Source organism: Festucalex cinctus, chromosome 2 (assembly GCF_051991245.1).
Source record: "Festucalex cinctus isolate MCC-2025b chromosome 2, RoL_Fcin_1.0, whole genome shotgun sequence".
Lineage (NCBI taxonomy): Eukaryota > Metazoa > Chordata > Actinopteri > Syngnathiformes > Syngnathidae > Festucalex > Festucalex cinctus.
The window spans coordinates 16109882-16129685 of record NC_135412.1 but is presented as its reverse complement, the minus strand read 5'-3'; the positions used below and the strand labels follow the sequence as shown (position 1 = coordinate 16129685).

The 19804-nt window shown below is 39.3% G+C and overlaps 1 protein-coding gene across 2 annotated transcripts in view; it reads left to right on the top strand.

Annotated features, from left to right (window-relative positions):
* Positions 1-19804, top strand: part of ttpal (tocopherol (alpha) transfer protein-like) — a 28920-nt gene that overhangs the window by 3048 nt on the left and 6068 nt on the right. For both annotated transcript variants that reach the window (XM_077513271.1, XM_077513270.1), the window contains 2 exons: positions 817-927; positions 1955-2278. In XM_077513271.1, the coding sequence (XP_077369397.1) occupies positions 817-927; positions 1955-2233 (390 nt within the window). In that variant the 3' untranslated portion in view covers positions 2234-2278. The remainder of the gene's footprint in view (positions 1-816; positions 928-1954; positions 2279-19804) is intronic.

Sequence of the window (19804 nt, the reverse complement as noted above, 5' to 3'; positions counted from 1 at the left end):
AAGTATGCCTTTTGTGAACATGGGGAAACATCTTCCATCTTTGAGGTCAGCCCATGAAAAATGGGAACAAAAAAAATAAGTATTCTACATTTTTATTTTTGTTGACTGTTAAGTAGGGGTGTTAAAAAAAAAATCGATTCGGCGATATATCGCGATACTACATCGCGCGATTCTCGAATCGATTCAATAAAAAAAAAATCGTTTTTTTTTTTTTTTTTTTTTTTTTAAAGAGCTCAGAATTGTTCATCCGGTAGTCTTACCGATTCAACGTCTTATCATCATTGCCTTTTTTTTTTTTTTTTTTTTTTTTTTTTTTTTTGTGTGTGTGTGTGAATCGATTTTTAAACTTCCATTTTTAATGGAAAAATATTCAACAAAACCTCTGACTTCGGGTTAGGATTCACACCTTGAGCATGGAAGAATGTTATATGAACGGAACATTAAGCCTTAATATTTTATTTTAATGCTGTTCAAACATGAAACAGATTACAACCTCTATAAGACTGAAATTTCAGATAAATAAATAATACATTTTCATATAAATCTTACACTCTACAAGCTTACTGATTAGTATTTTCTAAATTTGAATGAAAAAAAATCGCAACAATCGATTTATAAATTCGTATCGGGATTAATCGGTATCGAATCGAATCGTGACCTGTGAATCGTGATACGAATCGAATCGTCAGGTACTAGGCAATTCACACCCCTACTGTTAAGTCATTTTTCACCATTTGTTGTCGCATGGCATCACTTTTCTATTTATAATTGCACACAAATCCAGATCGTCTGAAAATAATTTGCTTTCATTTCCAGGACGGCTTCCCAATCCGAATCAAGGCCGTTAACATCATTAACGAGCCTCGGATTTTCAAAGGCATCTTTGCTGTCATTAAACCGTTCCTGAAGGAGAAGATGGCAGAGAGGGTAACTAGTCTCTTTTTTTTTTTTGAGTCCTCTCACATCAGATATTGGAAATCCTAACAAACGACTAAACTGTATGAGGGAAAATGAAAGTAGTGCTTTCTAAAAATCACATTTCATGATTCCAAGCCACTGTGCTTTGAGAGCTCATGTTTTGTGCCACAGGAAATTATTCAGTGTCTCCTAATTGGTTCGAATTGCATTTGTTGACGGTTGACGGCAATTGACGGTTTGTTGTCCTCGTACTGCCAAGGTGGGGAGCAATTTATGAAAGCAGGGGGTTCGGGGGTTGTACTATTTTTTAACACATAAAAAAAAAAAAAAAAAAAAAAAAGGAACAAGTGGACACTGTGCTGCTTTGAAGACCCCCTTTTACTTGCATCGCTTAGATCCTTAGACCCCAATATTAGATTTGGAAGAGGCATTTTTTGTTGAATTATAGTTATAATTCTTTTATTTAAAAAAATGTATATACAAGTTTCCTCCTGTACTCTAAACACCATTAAGCGATCTATACATGTATTTTAAGGCAAGTTGTAAAATGACTGAAGTCCTCTTGTTTATGTTATCATAAATCATGCTGGTTCTACTAAGTACTGTCTCAAATATTCTTCAAATTTGATACTGTCAATGTATAAGATAGTATGCTGAGAAACTTTTCTTGGGAGGAGCAATATGGCGGCCTCGCGACCTCAAAAGTCTTGGCCTATCGGCTATCCAGTCATATATATAGATCAGTGGTCCATCCCCATTACATTCCTGTAATGTTGAGAGATGATTAGTTAGCTAGGCTCAAAATATTTTTATTTTCGTTGCAGAGCAGTTGTGCTAATCAGTGACATTTAAATTAAGGAGCAACTTTCAAATTAAGTTTTTTTTTTTTTTTTTTTTTAAAGAATACAAATACAACAAAATGATAAATTACCAATTGTTTTTCTTTTTTATGCAATTAACTGTTTTATTTTATTAATTTCCAGTGGTGCAATTTCAAACAACTCAAATCTGAATTTCTCTTGTCTTCCTTGTGTAGTACTTGCTCCACAGCTCAGACCTGCGCTCCCTGCACCGGAATATCCCGCCCTCGGTCCTGCCCGAGGAATATGGCGGCACGGCCGCGCATCTGGACACTCGTGCGTGGTCCAGACTGCTGCTGGACTCCGAGGAGGACTTCATAGTGGAGTTCTGCCAGCCCGAGCCGCTAGAGGACGCCGTGGCGCCTGAGTCCACGCCGTTCCCAGGTCACGATGGCGGCAGGCAGGATGACGACGCTTTCAGGGGGCTGCGCTCGCAACTTTATTCGTGTTACTGACAAACGCCGGACGTTCTCCCTTACGACACGATGACCATTAGTGGGGCAAGTTGCTAATATGACATTTTCTTTCTACTAACCACCAATGTGTTTATCCTCGCGGGTGAGCTGGAGCCTGGCTCGGCTAATTTGGGCGCCACAAGCACTATTTGGAGTGGGATGGGTCAGTGTTGGATAGTTAGAACTCGGTGCATTCGCTCCGTCACCAGCTGCAGGCGGCGTGTGACGCGAGCGTGATGAAAAAAATGCATTCATGATTTGCCGTAAATGACTGCAGCTTTTTTTAAATTAGGGATGTTTCTCCAAGTTACAGCATAAACAGTGCTCTGTCTGTCTCAAGTCTCAGACTCCCACAATGAAGCTGCAAAAAAAAAGAAAAATATTAGTGTGAAGGATTAATTCAAGCCTTGTCCCATCATCTTCTACGCCTGTTATTTCATTTTAAAAATAGACGAACATTTGAATTTAAAAATGAGCGAAGTATTTCCAAGCGATGAATGAAGTGTTTGGAATTACATTGGTGTCAAATGTAAACAGCTCATATATTGCCTTAAAGCAATAGCAGCATACAGTACTACTAACCAAAGCTACAGTCGTGGATTCTTCAGAAGAGGATTTTTCACTGATGTATATATTTGACTGGATAGCCGATAGGCCACTACTTTTGAGGTCGTGAGGCCGCCATATTGCTTCTCCCAAGAAATGATTCTCAGCATACGAGCCAAAACATTTACAGTATCGAAATTGGAGAACATTTGAGCTAGTAGTTAGTAGAAACAGCATGATTTATGGTGTTTTAAATTTATTAGAAAAAAAAACGAGGACTTCAGACATTTTACAACTTGCCTTAAAATACATGTATAAATTATATGCTTAATGATGTTTAGTACAGGAGTTAACTTGTATGTATGTGTGTGTGTGTGTATATATATATATATATATATATATATATATATATATATATATATATATATATTATAAAAGAATTTTAACAAATTCAACAAAAGATGCTTCTACCAAATCTAATATTGGGATCTAAGGAACTAAGCGATAAAAGAGAAAGGAGGTCTTCAAAGTAGCGCATCCTGCCCAATTGTTATTGAGTAACAAGATGGCCGCCCTGTGACTTTAACGGCTTGCACTGGCATGTATGGGCTATCAGCTATCCAGTCATATATACAGGTCAGTGGGATTTATGTAGTGTAGGGTTCCCCCAACTGTTTTGTACCGGACCACAGAGAGAAGGAGAGCGACAGCATATGTGTCATGTACTGTATATAGAATTGTATTTTTCTTCTTGGAACCATTTTGACCTGTATGTCATTTTAAGGTCCTTGGTGACCACATAAGTAAAATGGACCCCTGCAGCGACTGAACATTCAGTTGCAACTTTGCCAAATCTCGTAAAGGGACGGTGCCATAATGCTGCATCTGCTTCTTATTGTTTACTTGAACAAAGTTTGCCTTTTATATTTGCACGTCTTTTGCTGTCAGTGATTGCCTAGCAGAACATAACAGTAAAGTCAAAAGATCGTGTTTGTGTGGGTTTTGTTGTACAAGTGTGTGGACGGGATTGGAATTGGTCAAATAGCTCTCATGCTTCACCCCAATCGAAACACTCAATTTATAATGGAAGATGTTGACATTGACTTGAATTTGTACTCTAACTCAAATATCTTTCCCCATTGGTATGAAATGGAAATGTCAATCTGTTCCAGCCTTTGTCCAGAAAACAGTTTATAATTCAGATCTCAATGAGGAAAAAAAATCACACTCTACAATACTGTAATTTATTTAAAAAACAACAACAACAACAAAACATACAAATGAAAACTTTTCGTCACACTCTATGGCAGGGGTGGGCAAACTCGGTCCTCGAGGGCCGGAGTCCTGTCAGTTTTGGAGGTTTCCTTCTTCCAACACAAGCTGATTCCAATCAACAGGATCGTTATCAGGATTATGCAGAGCTTGGTGATGAGATGATCAGTATTGTTTCTCCATCATGTATTAGCATTAATATTAAAGGTTAAAATGTGGTTGTCAGAAATACAGAAGGCGTCAATTCTGTTTATTCGTTTAGCTTGACAATGAGAGTAAACTTAAACTGGGAATGGCAGTAGACAGCTCGAAGTTTTGTTTTGTTTTGTTTTTTTAATTATTTTTTTATTTTAAGCATTCTTCACGAGCCACCAAACTGCTAACCTTGCTCTCGCAAGATGAATTCTCGCGGTATTTGTGAGTTCACAAACTCCGGAGAATGCCGTCTTGTACTGCTTCCGCAGATAACTGCCGTTAGTGGTTCGAACTTTGGACCAATCACAGAGCGACATTGTGTTTGGGGGCGGGACATGAAACTGTAACGAAACCAGGAAGCCAGCGCCGACGCCAGAGCTAACAAACAAACCTAACATGGACGAATGGACGCTGCAATTAATTCTGTTCTCACAGTATGAGTCACCGTTTCCTTGTTGAATGTTGAACAGCGAGAGGCGCTTCGTGCATTTCTAGCTGGTAAGATGTTTGTGCTTTTTTCTCCCCTTCGACAAGAATGAACATGAAATTTTCACCCGTAGCTGTGATTGGTTAAAACAAATGTGTAGAATGTCGCATGGTCCAATCAGCTCGAGTTATTGTACAGCATGTCCCGCCTTTTCCCTACGAAATTACTGTGGAGCGGTACCAGATGGATATTGCGAAGATGGCTATTGCCAGGTTACCAAACTGCGGCTTGTGAAGTGAAACAAGTTTGAGTTCTCTGCGACCATACAGCGCTTGTATCTCAAATTTTGGGAAAAGCAAGAAAAGAAAAAAAGTCAAGAACCAAGTCACTAACCTCAGGGTAGGGTTTTGTTTTATTTTTTTGAGTACTGTACGTGCAAATTTTTTAAGTCCATCCACTGATAATGTGATGTGTTTCTCACAATAATAGCAAAGGAAGACGGGCATTTATTTTTATTTTTTTACACGTGTTTGAAAGGAGCAGCCAGCATTTTCCTTTGCAGTCATGTTCTATGGGCCCTCAGTAATATAAACTCAGTGTTCTGATGTATATAATAATATAATATATATATATATATATATATATATATATATATATATATATATATATATATAATAATAATAAATTTTATATTTTCATTATTTTTCATGTACAATTAGTACATTTAAAAACACATTTTTCAACTTGCTGTCGACTGAAAATGACATCAGAAGGGCTCAGGTAACCAATCACAGCTCAGCTTGTGAATGTCACATGACCAAACCTAGAAAACAGGTGAGCTGTGATTGGTTACCTGAGCCCTTGTGATGTCATTTTCAGTTGACAGCAAGTTGCAAAATGTGTTTTTAATTAAAGGTACTAATTGTACGTGAAAAACAATGAAAGTATCAAATTAATTATAGACAAAATATTAACTTTTTTTTGCTATAATGGGCTAACTAAGTTAAGTTCCCCTTAAGAATTAAGACGATGAAGTGGGCAGCCATTTTGACATTCTACCGCCCTCTGCTACCTACTGGAATTAACGCCAAGGTTCCCTTGGGCTCGCATTGCAAATATCACGACTCGCCTGTTTTCTGTTTGATCACATGATGTTCGTAATGGTAGCCAGAGGGAACTTTGATGTCAATTTCAGTCGACAGCAGGGGGCGGTACGGGACCAAATGGCACTCCCGCTAAGATGAAAGCAAATAGATGGGTTAAAATAGTTCATTCTTATTCAGAAAACGCAGTATTAATCACAATACTGTTTACACCAGTGTAGGCTCGTAGACTGTATTTTTGCTAAGAAATGTTTGGGTTCCAACTTCCAACCTATAACTGTGTTCTTACAATTGCTAATGCTCTGCACTGGGAATGTGGAAAATGTGTAATGAATGGACGAAACATGTTCATCAGTGAGGTAGCGTAAATGTCTGGATGAAAATAGAGCGAGCATGTGAGCCTGCAGGTCTCTTTTGGTTGGTTGCCACAGAAACATTAACACGGGACTCGCTTCTTTCATGCTCCTTCTCTGTGGCCTCGCTGGTATGGATTTGACTGCATTTCATCTCCACACGCTCCACTCTTTGATGGTTGTTTTTTTCAGTGACCAGTTGCTTTGACTGTCTAAAACGTGGCCACAAAAGATTGTGGATAAATGTTGGTGGTTTCCTCTGGAAGGAACCTTTTCATTCATTTTGAATGAAAAGAAAGAAAGATGATGTAATCTCACAGCTTGCGGTTTACATGGCATTTAACTAAAAGCCTTGTGCTTTGGTGTTGGAGAGACGAAAGTGTTTAGAAAGTAGAGGAGATGAGCAACGCAATATTTTCTGCAGTTTGCTTCCCTTGTCATGATGCTAAAAGTTTTAAGTGACATTATGGAAAATTGACTTTTCAGTCTTTGTATGCAATTATCGAATTATTTGCAGATTCCTCCAAAATTGATATTGATAATGAATTCCAATTTGTTTTTCTTTTTTTGCTGTGTCTGTTTAAATCCACCCATTTTCATCCATCTTAGGGGGCGGCCATTTTGCCATTTGCTGTTGACTTAAAATGACATCACAGGTGCTCAGGTAGTAACCAATCACAGGTGTCTTTGTGAGTTTGGTCATGTGATGTTCACAAGCTGAGCCATGATTGGTTGTTTCCTGAGCTCTGCGCACCTGTGATGTCATTTTCAGGAAACAGTAAGTGGCAAAATGGCTGCCCCCTGAGCTGGATACAAATAGGTGGATTTTGCTGACAAATTCATATTACACAAACATTAATAATGCTATATTTATACTAGTGGGGCCGCAAAGAACATATTGTAATTAATGTACTTTCCTTTTAAGATGATTTTTATTTTATTATTTTAATAATCTTTGGTCAAATTTAGTTCAAATTATTTTGCAGTGGCAGTGATGTGTAGGAGGAGGGAGCCTCATCAGGTGGGTGTCTGCTGCTTGCTGGTTTGATTTAAAGGGAAAAAAAAAAGATTTTGAGCGTGAGCGTGTGACGTTGACTGAGCGCAGAGCGGGGAAGGCTCTAGCCCACGGAGGAGTGGAGTGAAGCGGGAGTGGGAGCCTCCACTGTCGACTCGACTAACTCCATTTTGGAACAACAGCTGTTGGAAGAAGACAAGAAGACACAAGCAGCTTTCCGCAAGCTCTTGTTTGCCTGCCACACGCTGTTTTACCATTAACGCCACCTCGCAGCTTCTGCCCATTTCGCCGCGTTTCTTTCCCCTTTATTATTTTTTTCTTTTGCTTCCGAGTGGCAGGAAACTTAAGCGAAGATCCATGGTGTTAAATCTCCATTGTAACAAGTGGATAAGAGGAGGCGAGCGGATCAAGGTTAGTGACTCTCCCGCTTTGGTTGTCGCGTCTAGGACGAAATTTGAACTTGATTTTGGCTGTGAAGCTGCGAATGTTTTCAAATGTCTCATTTGGAGGTGAATTTGTGGAACGCCGTTTGTAGTCACGATCGAAGCCGCGGCGAGCCCACGGTCCAAAATGTGTACCTTCCCTCCTTCTCTTTCATCTTTGTCCTCACATGTTCCACTTTGGCCTGATCACGTCACTATGTTAAATGACATTTGAATTGTGCTCAAATCGTTTGCTCGCCTTGTGGTCATTATGCTAGCTGTCTTTTAGCTTCTGCGTTCGCGCATATGTCCACAAAAAAAAACAAAAACGCTTCATCTTTTTCCTATTGTTGTTGTCGCCTTATAGCGTTGCGCGCATCGTCGTGGCTGCTGCTGAATATAAAAAGAAATGAGCCGCACGCTGGGCTAGTCGTAAAGGGAGCTTTTTGGAAAGCACCCATCAGGGACCCCGCTTTGCTTGAGTCTTGCTGCTGGCCAAGTGCCAGCATCACCCGGCAGGAGAGGCGACAAACACACTGCATGGCTTTTCTTGCCTGCCTCTCTGCTCTTCCATGGGCTTTTTCTTTTCGTTTTTTACTTCCTCCACCGTTGCCTGGCGAGGAAACATCCAGAAGAAAGGTGATCACAAGTTAACCAATGTATCCTCAGGTCTTCGCTTGGAACAGAATTTGCTGGTGTCTCTTGGAGGAAACTGTTGCACTTGGGAAGTAATTTCATTTCGAGACAAATGACCTGCCTGCTGCCAATTTGTATTCAGTCCCAATGCTAATGCAGCCGAAAAGGTGACACCAAGGACATCACGTGGTAAATCTGTTGCTTAAATACTTGGAGGCAACATGAGACCTGATTTGTTTGGCCTTTTTTTTTTTTTTTTTTTTTTTCATCAAGCAAACTGATGGATTCGAAATGTATTCCACTCTTGACTGCATGCCTTCTTCTCTAGAAGCCCAATAGGCAAGCTGATCTGTTCTCCTCCACATCGGCCTTGGGGAAAGGGAACCAGACAGAACACTCAAGTCAGTGATGCTAAAAAAAAACAAACAACTGCTCTCACTAAAAAAAAAAAAAAAGATAAATAAATGAAAATTCTAGCTTGTTGACCTTGAACACGACGTGTATGTTCGCCTTGCTGGCTTACCGTACGGAACACTCAACAATGCTTGCAGAGAAAAATGTTTGTCAGACGCACATTAGATAAGAGGAAGGCATATCTGTTGCTGCCCAACAACAGTGCCCAACAATATCAATACGAGTATGCAGCTCTTAAGTAGTCACTGATACCGATAGCTGGTACTGGCACTACTAATGCTTTTAATGTGTAAGATTTTCCTGCCAAAACAATGACAGATCATTTTACTGGAATACTTGTATATCCCCATACAGAGTTTCCCCTTAAACTAGCATTAAATTAATGACAATTTTCTATTCTTCCCTATAGTTTCCGATAGGTGGTATCGGTACTCACCCAACCTTACGAATAACATTTCATGATTTGCCCGAGAGCTTGTAGACCTCAACTACCGGGGGTAGGATTGGCATTAAGCCCTACTGCGAATAGTGGGGGTGAACAAAACGAGTATTTAAATCTCCCCCGTGGTCCAATACTTCAAATTTTCTATATTGTTTCGGTATTTCGCATTTTGAGCCATATCGCCCTCTGCTGGCAACTGAGATTAACATCACAAACAAATAGTACTGTCACTATCGAATATATATTTAGAATCCTCTATTCTGTAGAATATTCAATTGATTAATCGGATATTACAAAAGCATTTTTTTCCCTGATTACTGTTATTAGCCAATTATTATTGTTGTTTTTTCCTCCATGTTGTTTAGTGATCAAAAATGGGAGATTGAAGTTGTACATGCCAACTTTAAAAAAAAAAAAAAAAAGATTTGTTATTGTTTTCCAAAATAAAAACAGATCTTTGCAATGTCATATTTTGATTAAGCAAAAAAGATAATCAGTCTGTTTTCATAAAGGATTACAGAAAAGAGTGAATAATTGCCGTTGAGAGGCTGAAATGTGAGCATTTGTACAATTTTAAGTTAAGCAGTAATTGTCAATTAATTTGATAATCTATTACTTGTTATTACAAGTACCCTCCCATATGTTACAAACGACATGAGAGCAACTCAGGAAAACAGGTCAGCAGACACCGTATTGATGACATGACGGTTTTGAACCTGAACTTCCTCAAGTCACTTGGGTGGACTGATGACAGAAGGAGCTCGTGTGGGGAAAAAAAAAAAAGATAATCCATTTATTAAAGTTTCATGTTCTCCTGAGAACAGTTTACCATTTGTTTGTTGAAAAATTATGCGACAATAATGGATGTTTTCCTCAAAATGATGAATAATTGTGATTACAAGATTGATCGTGAATATGATTTTGGTCATAAATGTGCAGCCTTATTTGAAGTGGCTGATTTGATTGTGTCTGGTGAACGGCAGTAGTTTTGGAAGTGTCCGGACTGCGCCATCGATGGCCTATTTTTCAATGGCACCCTCTGTGTAATCGGGGCGTTAATGGGTCCGTATTTTGTGGACGGGATTTGTCGGTTCAACAGCTCTGACCTCCGACTGCATTCTTTGCCCCGCGCGCTGAGGACTTAAGCTCTTCTGCTTTTAGCAGCCGGACTTCCCCGTGAGAAGATGAGAGGCCTGTCCGATGACACGAGTCGCCGACCTGCTCTGCTTGGAACTCGGTTCATTTTCTATTATTCACGAGCAATGTGTGTTCTCTACGGGTGCTTCAGGACATCATATGTGAGATTTGCTTAAGGCTATCCTCGATTGCACTTATATGGTTTCAGTTCGTCGCCGCTATTTTAGGACCGTATGTAAAAATCTGTGACCAATGTAATGGCAACAGACAACTTTCTTCAGTTTGGCCTACTTGACACAAAAAATCTAAATTGTTAATATACTATTCCTGCTCCTTCTCCCCAACTGCCACTTGTCTATGCTTTTGGGGTTAGTGACGGCCAAAAATTGCTTCTGCCACCGCTTATTACGTAAGTATTTCAAAGTTTCTGTCAATTGTCAGTCCACCAATGAAAAAGGAGTCCGTCAGCATCGGACTGATGGACTGCCCTGTAACACGCTGTTACTGGCTGCCCACCTCTGATCCGTGAATTATTGCGTCGCTAGTAGTGTTAATTTCGTCAACACACATTTTTCATAGGACTAAACCTAGACTAAAATCCTCATTATAAACAATGAAAATTATATGATTTTTAAAAATCTTGTCTTTGCTAATCTGTCACTGTGACACTGTCATGTGACACACATGTCACACCCCTTTTAAAATTTACAGCTAGCGTGTGCAACATGCACAAACACAGGGGACAGACAGGAGGTGGATTCACAGTGAAAGGCAAAAAAAATTATATCGTTCTAACATAACATTAATTCAACTGCTATAAAGTTCCAACAATAATGTTAATCTGACCGCTAACTAACGCTGGCTAATTTATTAGCTTATAGCACGGAGCCATAGGAGCCAGTAGCCACTGTAATTGTGTGTGAAGTTATTTTTCATCAAAAAGATGAGAGAAAATTATAAGGGAAATATTTTAGATCCGAAATGTTCAACATAATCTGCTGACAAAAAAAAAAAAAAAAAATACGGGGATAAAGTGATTGTCCTGACTAAAATGCGACTAAAACGGTGTCAGTTTTTGTTGTCTAAAACTAGACGAATAAAATTATGTTTTCTTGGACTAAAATAAAGATTAAAATGCTTGATTTTATAGTCGACTAAATAAAAACGGGATGAGGTTGACTAACTACGTATGATAAAAACTAAGACGCGGGATTGAAACTGGACTAAAACTGAAACAAAATGTAAAAATTGCGAATAAAAATAACATTAGCCTCTAACATTGTCAGTGTGGTTAAAAAGGGGTGCATTTATTACTAGCCTCACCCAAACTCTTGAATGTTAGTGTACTCTATAGAAAAGTGTTTTTCCAGGCATTTCCAGGGTGATTCCAAAGTTTTCCACATTTGGGCAAAGGGCAGTACTTTTTTCGATTTATTGAGACCCTCATTCTTGTCATTGATCGTGAGAGCTCATGTCACATTGAGCAAGTTAATCTAATGAAGTGGCCGGTGAGCAAACAAGTGAAGTGATTGTGTCCTCCATCTGGAATGGCGTCATATCAAGTTTGCGTTGAAACATTTTTGCCCAGTTTAGGGCCGGCGATTGTACAACTGTAGTCCGACATGACTTTTCCATCTGATTTAAAAGAATACATTGATGGCTGTTTGATCTGTTTGACCCCACAGAAGCGCACATGAAAGATGTGACATTCCTTTGAGGACTTAAAGCAATTGAACCGCGAGGCGGCTAAGCCGCTAAAGTAGGTCGTCAGCTAACCGTATTTGCAGGTCGATCCACTCGCTTGCTTGGTTCTCTACTGCACGTGTCCTTGGGCAAGACACTCCAGCCCAAATTGATCCCGATTGTTATTCCAACACGCCACTCCTGTGAGACAAATGAAAAGTGCGATATCCGTCGTCACAGTTTCACGTTTTCTCACAAATCAATACCGTTGGTTAGTCCGCTTGAATTAATGACCAATCTGAAGTGTTCAAAACCGCTTTTTCTTTTCTTGACAATTATGGAGATGCGGGGATTCTGCCCAACCTCCATTTTCCCGACCATTTTGTTTTGTTCATTTTGTTGATTGAGAACGTCATTACTCATTAGTTACTGACCCAGCTCATGAGCCAGTCTTCCTGGGTCTTAATCAAACTAATCTCAATCCTTTACAATAAATGTTTATCTTCACGGCTTCATTTGGACATTTCACCTTGACGTCACATGTTACTTCCAGACAGCAAAAAAAACGCAAGTGATCTGAATTGCACTGCAAAATCCTAACAAGTTAATTGTCCAAGAGCTACATGGTGTCAGGAGTTATGTCTGAATACAAATTTGATAAGAATCTGTCTTAAGAATAGAGCGTTGGATTCTTGCAATGTCAATTCTATCCCTTATTTTCACACCATAGCAAGCAAACATGACATTTTTTCATGAAATCAAATGCACACATACTCAGAACATGACAGACGATGACGTTTCATTACAGTTTTGGGGACCACAAGTTACTTCTTCCTACTTAAAGATCCCTTCTAAATAAGGATGGTGCAGGAACTTCAGGATCAATTCTATTGATTGAGAGGGTATGTGAACAAACTGTAAATGAAGCAAATGGACAGGTTGTCCATTTCCATCATTGGATTTTTTGTCACCAAAAATTTTTAATTCTCAACCGTGACACGTTTTAGTGAGCTTGTGAGTCTCCTTTTCAGTGTTTATGGCACCCAAGATGATGCAGTGTGCTGTTCCCTCTTGCAAACACATTAGTATACATTTCACAGGCAGGGTCTGCGAGTTGAGTAAACACAGCTTTCTGTCTATTTGCTGAGAAGGTTTTTAATCAAAGCGTATTATGCTAATGGATTTCATCCATGGGAACTGATTTGGAAATCAGGGTGATGTGTCCGTTTTTTGTTTTGGTCTTACAAGTTCAGTGTACGAGAATTAGATGAGAGCATGGTCCGAAGCGAAAAAATTCAATGTGCACCATTTGCGTTGGTGTACAGATGCGTGGCACCGCCTGCCTATGCGAGTATGCGGAGTAAGCATTTTTGACTGGCGAGTACGTTCGAACTAGGGCTGTCAAAGTTAAAGCGTTAATAGATTAATTAATTACAGAAAAATGTTGCATTAATCACGTATTAACGCATATAAATCGCACAATTATTATTATTATTTTTTTACCGCACTTGAGCCTTGAACGTAACCATCGGATGGTTACATTGAAGGCTGCGCAGGTCAGTGATGAGGTCAATCCACGGCATTTCCTACGCCTGTTGTTCCAAAATGAGCGGGGTGACTCCAGTTGGTGTGCTCGGTGGTAAATTTCGCTTTAAAAAAACATAACATAAACGTGTATGTTGGCAGTTAAACGGTTTTCCGTAGTGGGGTGATTGATTTTTTTATTATTGTTTTTTATTTATTTATTTATTTTTTATTTATTTATTTTTTTAAATCATTGTGATGTGAGTGAAGTGTTAAAATTAGTGAGCATTCAAAGTAATGAGATGGAGAAATGTTGAAGGCTCTGAGGAAGAGTTGAGTGTGACAGGGCATAATTGGCTTGTGATCTGCTTTGTGCTTTGTATTCGTCCACCTTGGGAGTTTTCAGGCTTGGTCTGCTTTCAAGTGTTGCTATCGCTTCCCTCAAAACGAAAAGGGCATTTCTTGCAACTCTCAGAGGATCACTGACGAGCTTTTATTGAACCACGATTGCTCACAGATATTACACGAGAAACTGTTGACTTTGACAGTGTCTGCTAATGCAAGCCATATTAAACAAATTCCATTTATCTTCCTTATGTGGATTACGTGATTGTTTTGTATACAAAAGAGTTGATCATTCGCCAAAATTTTCTTATGTACATGTTTTGTTGACGTTACTAGTAACAGGCTGCAACCACAAGCCCGTGGCCCTTTGCTGCCCTCTTTTAGTGTCGTCTTCTGGCAATTGTCAGGCTGTCATTGTAAATTACAAATTGTTCAGCCTGCAAACACGGCTGTTTCTAATTTTACACCCGGTAAAATTCTCAATTCTCCATGTCTTTCACCTAGAATTGTAAACACTGATGTGCTGTTTTCAACAATAAAAAGACTGCAGTGCTCACAACTGTTTTGTATTTTCCGCAAAGATCATTGGTAGGATGAGCTGATATCAGAACAGAAGAGAGTACAGTAAGCGGAAGGATGCAGGATGTATGGACGCCTTTATTATGTGCAGCAATGTTCTCATAATGGACCATGTTTAATTTTATTCTAAGAATATGCCGCGGGCCAAAGTAAAACCCCCAAAACAAAACAGCTGCAGTGTGGAAATGGCACCCGGGCCAAACGTTGGCCATCCTGATGTACTGCATGTTAGACATTTACTTTTATTTTTTTATTTACCGTGACGAATGCTGCTTTTCTTATGTGACTGTGAGAAAAGTGCTGCATACGTTCCCTCCCCCCTCCCCCCACCTTTTAACTGGGCAAATCCAATCACATGCTGCTCCTATCTCCCATGACATGAGGCAGCAAAGTGTGATCGTGAAATGACTTGATGTGGGCTAACAAACGGCGGAGGTTAGACTAATCGAGTTTCCAGCTTGATGCCTTTTCTGCCGCCGTTTCTGATTGTATTAGCAAGTCCCGAGAATGATCCTGCAGCCAGATTTTCTGTCCAATGCTGATGGTTGTGCAAATAGCAAACAGATGAAGGCAATCGCAGGTAGCAGGGCAAACATGCATCCGTTGGTTCTCGTTAGCCTTGTCATTTTCATGCCGTGGTCTCCTTTTTTTTTTTTTTGTTTTTTTTTTTTTTTTTGGTAATGGTCTATTCCCTACCCGTTCCTCGTTCACCTCACACTCATCAAATTATCCTTCCTTTTCTCCTGCCTAATCAGGCCAAGGCACCCTGCTCAGCCATGTGTGTGTGTGGGTGTGTTTGCGCATGTGCAAATGCAGAACCTGGGAGAAGGATTGGGCATAAACAACCCGGGCAAACAAGCCACCTGCTTCCAGCTGAGCTCTCTTGTTATTTAATGTGTGGATGGAAATAGACATGGGCAACCTTGCAGTCGAATTAAAGTGGATCGGGCGGCCAGCGAGTAGAAAATCCCACAACACAACAGCACTTTCTACAAATAAATAGAATACATTATTATTATTATTATTATTATTATTGTCATTATTATTATCATTAGCATATACAAGTTGATTGTGCTCAGAGGTTTACATTGTGAATGCCATTGATTTGAGGGTATTTTGTTATTTATTTGAACTTGTTTATATGCAACGGTGGAATGACTATACAATGACTTCTGTAAACAAGAAGTTTTAATGACATGGTCAAAATGAAATGGAGGCTGAAAACCAGTAAGTCGAACTCAATGGAAATCAAAAGAGAATTTTAGATTTGCCCAACTCAACTTTATTTAATATAGCTCTATGACGCTGCACACGAAAAAAATAATAATAATAACAATACAATCAAGCTAACCACCCTGAGAAATGATCTTTTAAGTAACCCATTAAAGGATCAATATTAATATGAAAGTCATTGAGACCAAATTTGTATTTCCAAATGACTTATAAATGTTTAGATTGATTCATACTTGCAAGTCACACATGGCTTGATTGCATGAACACTCTGAAACTCACAAGTGCATTGATTGATAGAATCAGTATTATCTTCATTGGTCATGTATTTTTAGCAGAATTGTTATTTTCTGATAGTTGGGGTGACTCTAGTATTACAGGGCAAAAAAGACACTGTAACCAAACATACATTCGAGTTGGCAAAGTGTTACTATGAAATCTTTAGTAAACTGTTGATAAATATAAGAAATTACTAAACAACACTGGCTGAAGGTGCTGGAAAAGCAGGTGTCTTAAATTAGAAATCTGAAAAAATATTCACATCGTTTTGCAAAACATCTACTTGGATGTTATGCTGATTGAACCAGTAACTTTCGATTCGATGGTCTGACAATGAAATGACCTAGATGAATGAGAATATTCACAAGCAATCAATATGTTTTTTTGGAGAGCTTTTTTACACTATTTATAAGACAAGCAATTAACTGATGGTGTCATCTACAGATTAATCACTGATTAAAATATTTCTAATCGCATTTTCCAAACCTAGTTCATCAGCCACTGTACATACAATATGTTAATTTCTACTCAATTGTACACATAACATATGTGTCACAAGTTCTAGGACTAATGTCGCAAAATATTTTTCAAATCCAAACTTAAGTTTTCCTTCCCTACCCTCAGGCACATTTCCAGCCTTCTTTACCATGCCTTCATGTACTCCTAAAAGGATTCTTGGATTTATGGGTTTGTTTATTGGACCTTCATTTAACCAACTAAAGCAAGCAGCGTAAAACCAAGCAAAAGAAAAGCAAATGCAAACACAGACAATAAACTGTACAGCGCGGTATAGTTTACAAATTAGTTTAAAAAATGTTGTGTTGCACCATAGCACTGTGTCTGTTCACCTCTCAGCATGCTACTAGAGTTGGATGGCATCTTTCTGGCCACCACTCCCAACCTCTGACCTAATCGCAGCCTTCCCTCGGGACCAGCAAAAAGTTGATGCAACATTGGCCCAAATTCAAAGAACCGATGATTGTTTTTGGCTCTAGCCGCAGCCCAGCGTGACGGGCGTAACCTTGAGGCCTCATTGAGGACCCGCCTGGGGCTGTCTGCGCAAACTCATCCAAACCAGGGGATTCCCAGAAGGCTGAGGCCTTGCTGGGATGAAGTAAACACAGGACCATTTTGACCGTAAAAGCTCATGCAGCTACGATTTCCTCTGGCTCCCTAAAACCCGCCCTCCATCTCGATAGTTTCCTCCCAAGCTTTTGTCATAATTGTACGATACACTGAATGTGACCTTGATCTTCCCTGTGGGATTCTCACCACAGAGAGTTATGTTTCCAACTCTAGTGTTGCTTTTTTTTTTTGTTTGGCGCTGTTTTTATGCAGGGTGCTCTTTGTGACGCAACCCCTCCCGTTGATGTGGGCTCGGGAGCAGCGCTGGGGATCTCGAATGAATGTGTGTTGACCATGAAACGTCACACCTGCAGTGAATCTCCTGGCTACACTGTAATGTTTTGAGTCACGCTAAAAACAAACAGTACAATGAATCGACACCAGTACAAATAAATATGTAGGGGCGGGGCTTTGCTACCTTTGATTGCATCATACAAGAAAATGGCTTCCCTCAGTGCAAGCACTTTTTAGTCAGTACACTGACTTTTCCTCTTCTCTAAAAAGTCAGTGTACTGTATAATACTTTTTATTGAGCAAATTTAGGCTTTAAATATTGTTACGTTTTCTACCAGACTTTTAAGAACACATTAAAGTATTGTTTTAATTATTTTAACTGTATTTAAGCCTAGCATTTAAGTTTTAAAAATGTCTTCTGTAGTGGACACATCATAGTTTAAAAATAACTTTTTTCAAGAAATTCTTTTGCAGTATTCCAGTTACTTCACAAAGATTTGGGAAATTTCAAAATAAACATGATTAGACAATATATTTTTTCTTGGTAGTCAGGTGGATAATTCTAAAAGCAAAACAAATGTGCATTCAAGCATTAGATTTATAATGGAAGGACCAGGTCTAACCATGTAAATATGAAAGTTATAGTAGCAATATAACTAGGGTCTGACATTAACGGTGGTCTGATAGTATAGCTATACTAGTATAGCACTGTGTTGGGCCACCACGTATCTACAGACACAAGGCAAGTGATATTATCTATTTAGGCACAAAACTATGATTCAATGGGTTTTTCCATGAAAAAAACGGGGATAATGGGGGTGAAAAAAAATCTGAAAAACAAAACAAATACAAAATATATTGGAAAAACAATTCCGTGAATTTGTGGGTGCCAAACTACGAGTATGCAGTGGTTGACTGTTATGTCTTATTTTTTTGGAAATATTTGCTGATATTTGAGGTCAGATTTGTAATTAATAGTAACCAAAAAAGTCCAGTGAAGATGAACATTAGAGGAGTCGCATTGTGAATGCACCACGTCAAAGCGCAGTGTGCGTCAGGATAACTGTTTGCGTTGGAAGTCACACACACCAACATGGTGTTCACTGACCAGCTATTGATGAGCTCTTTCGAACCAAACTTGCAGTATGGTTGTGTTTTGAAACAATAATTGTATGTATTTTTAATATACAGCACTGAGCAAGTGGTGCTGAAACCCAACGTACTGGTTGATAGTCATCTGTAAAATAACTCAACTTGCCTTCTAGAAATGCATGACTTCCTTGACTAAAGTGTTCAGTTTTGAGATGTCAGAAAAGATACATCGCAAACCCAAACTTCAAAATCTGACAAGCATTGATGTTGTAAATTGAATTTGTTTTGGCCACTAACATTTTAATTGGTAATTTCCAAAGAAATGGAATAGCTTTGTTCATTTTTCCTCGTTTCAATCGTCCTGAACAAAACTTCCAGCAAAACTACTGCTAGGTAATAGTCTTCTTTCTAAGTCCTTGCTTCGTGTTACCTGCATGTAATTGCACTTGATCTCTTGTTGTGAGCTAAAGATGAGCATTTGTATGAGCCAGATCGATTTTGGAATTTGTGAAGGAGCAGCCTTTCCTTTTAATGTAATGCTTCGGCTCACTCAAGTCATTTCCAGAGGAGTTGATGCTAATGGTTTCGGTCGGGCTTTTTACCATCTGTTCCTGGGCTGTTCATGACTCCTTCCTGCGGGTGAGCTCGCTACGCTCATTTAGGGCTGCAGTCGAGCCTGGCTGGAATTCAGGATCTCACTTCTGTCAGAAAAAAAGAAGTGTTATCAGTAGAATGGTATTTCTACACGTCTAAAAGACAAGATGTAGACATAATTTTGAGTGAGATTGATTGTAAGAATCTTGTTGAATTCCAGATTTTTGTATCTGTTAACTGTCGCTAGCTTAGCAGGCTAGCTGTCTGTTAATTTTCACCTCAGCAAGAGATGTCAGGCCTCCACAGTCAGCCACGACTGAGGCGGATCAGGTGTAAATGTATGCAGCACCACTGAATGGGAAGGACTTTAAATTATTTATCAGAGGAAGACCAGTAAGCAGCAACCATTCCAACAAGGAAATACAGCTCCCTCGTGTTTGAGCTGGGCTGGTTATCAGCCGAGCAGATGCTGACATCATGTGAATAGCCGCTGCCCACACCACATTTCTTGTGGCTTGAGAGGAGGAACGAGCGACTGCTGTGCAGCAAGTACTTTGGGGCAGGCAATTTGTTATTGTTGCTGGGACTGAAGTACAGATTTTTGTTTTCATTTAAATGTAATGGTTAATCGCAGGACTTGAGAACACAAAAAAAAGACTGGACACACTTTAGTAAACTGGCGCTATCCGGCTTTTAACTGCAAGGTAATTTTTACATTTTAAATCTCTAAACTTGAATCGAACACAACTGGACTTTCATGATTGTCATGGATGACGTAACTCATCTGGTTATGCTCCAAGTTGGAGCCACGCCCCATACCATGAATGGAGTCATATGAGATGCCAAACGTCTTCTAAGACAACCAGGACGGTCCAGTTGCCAGCGATTCAGTGGTGTGATAATGAAATCTTTACAGGCACCTGT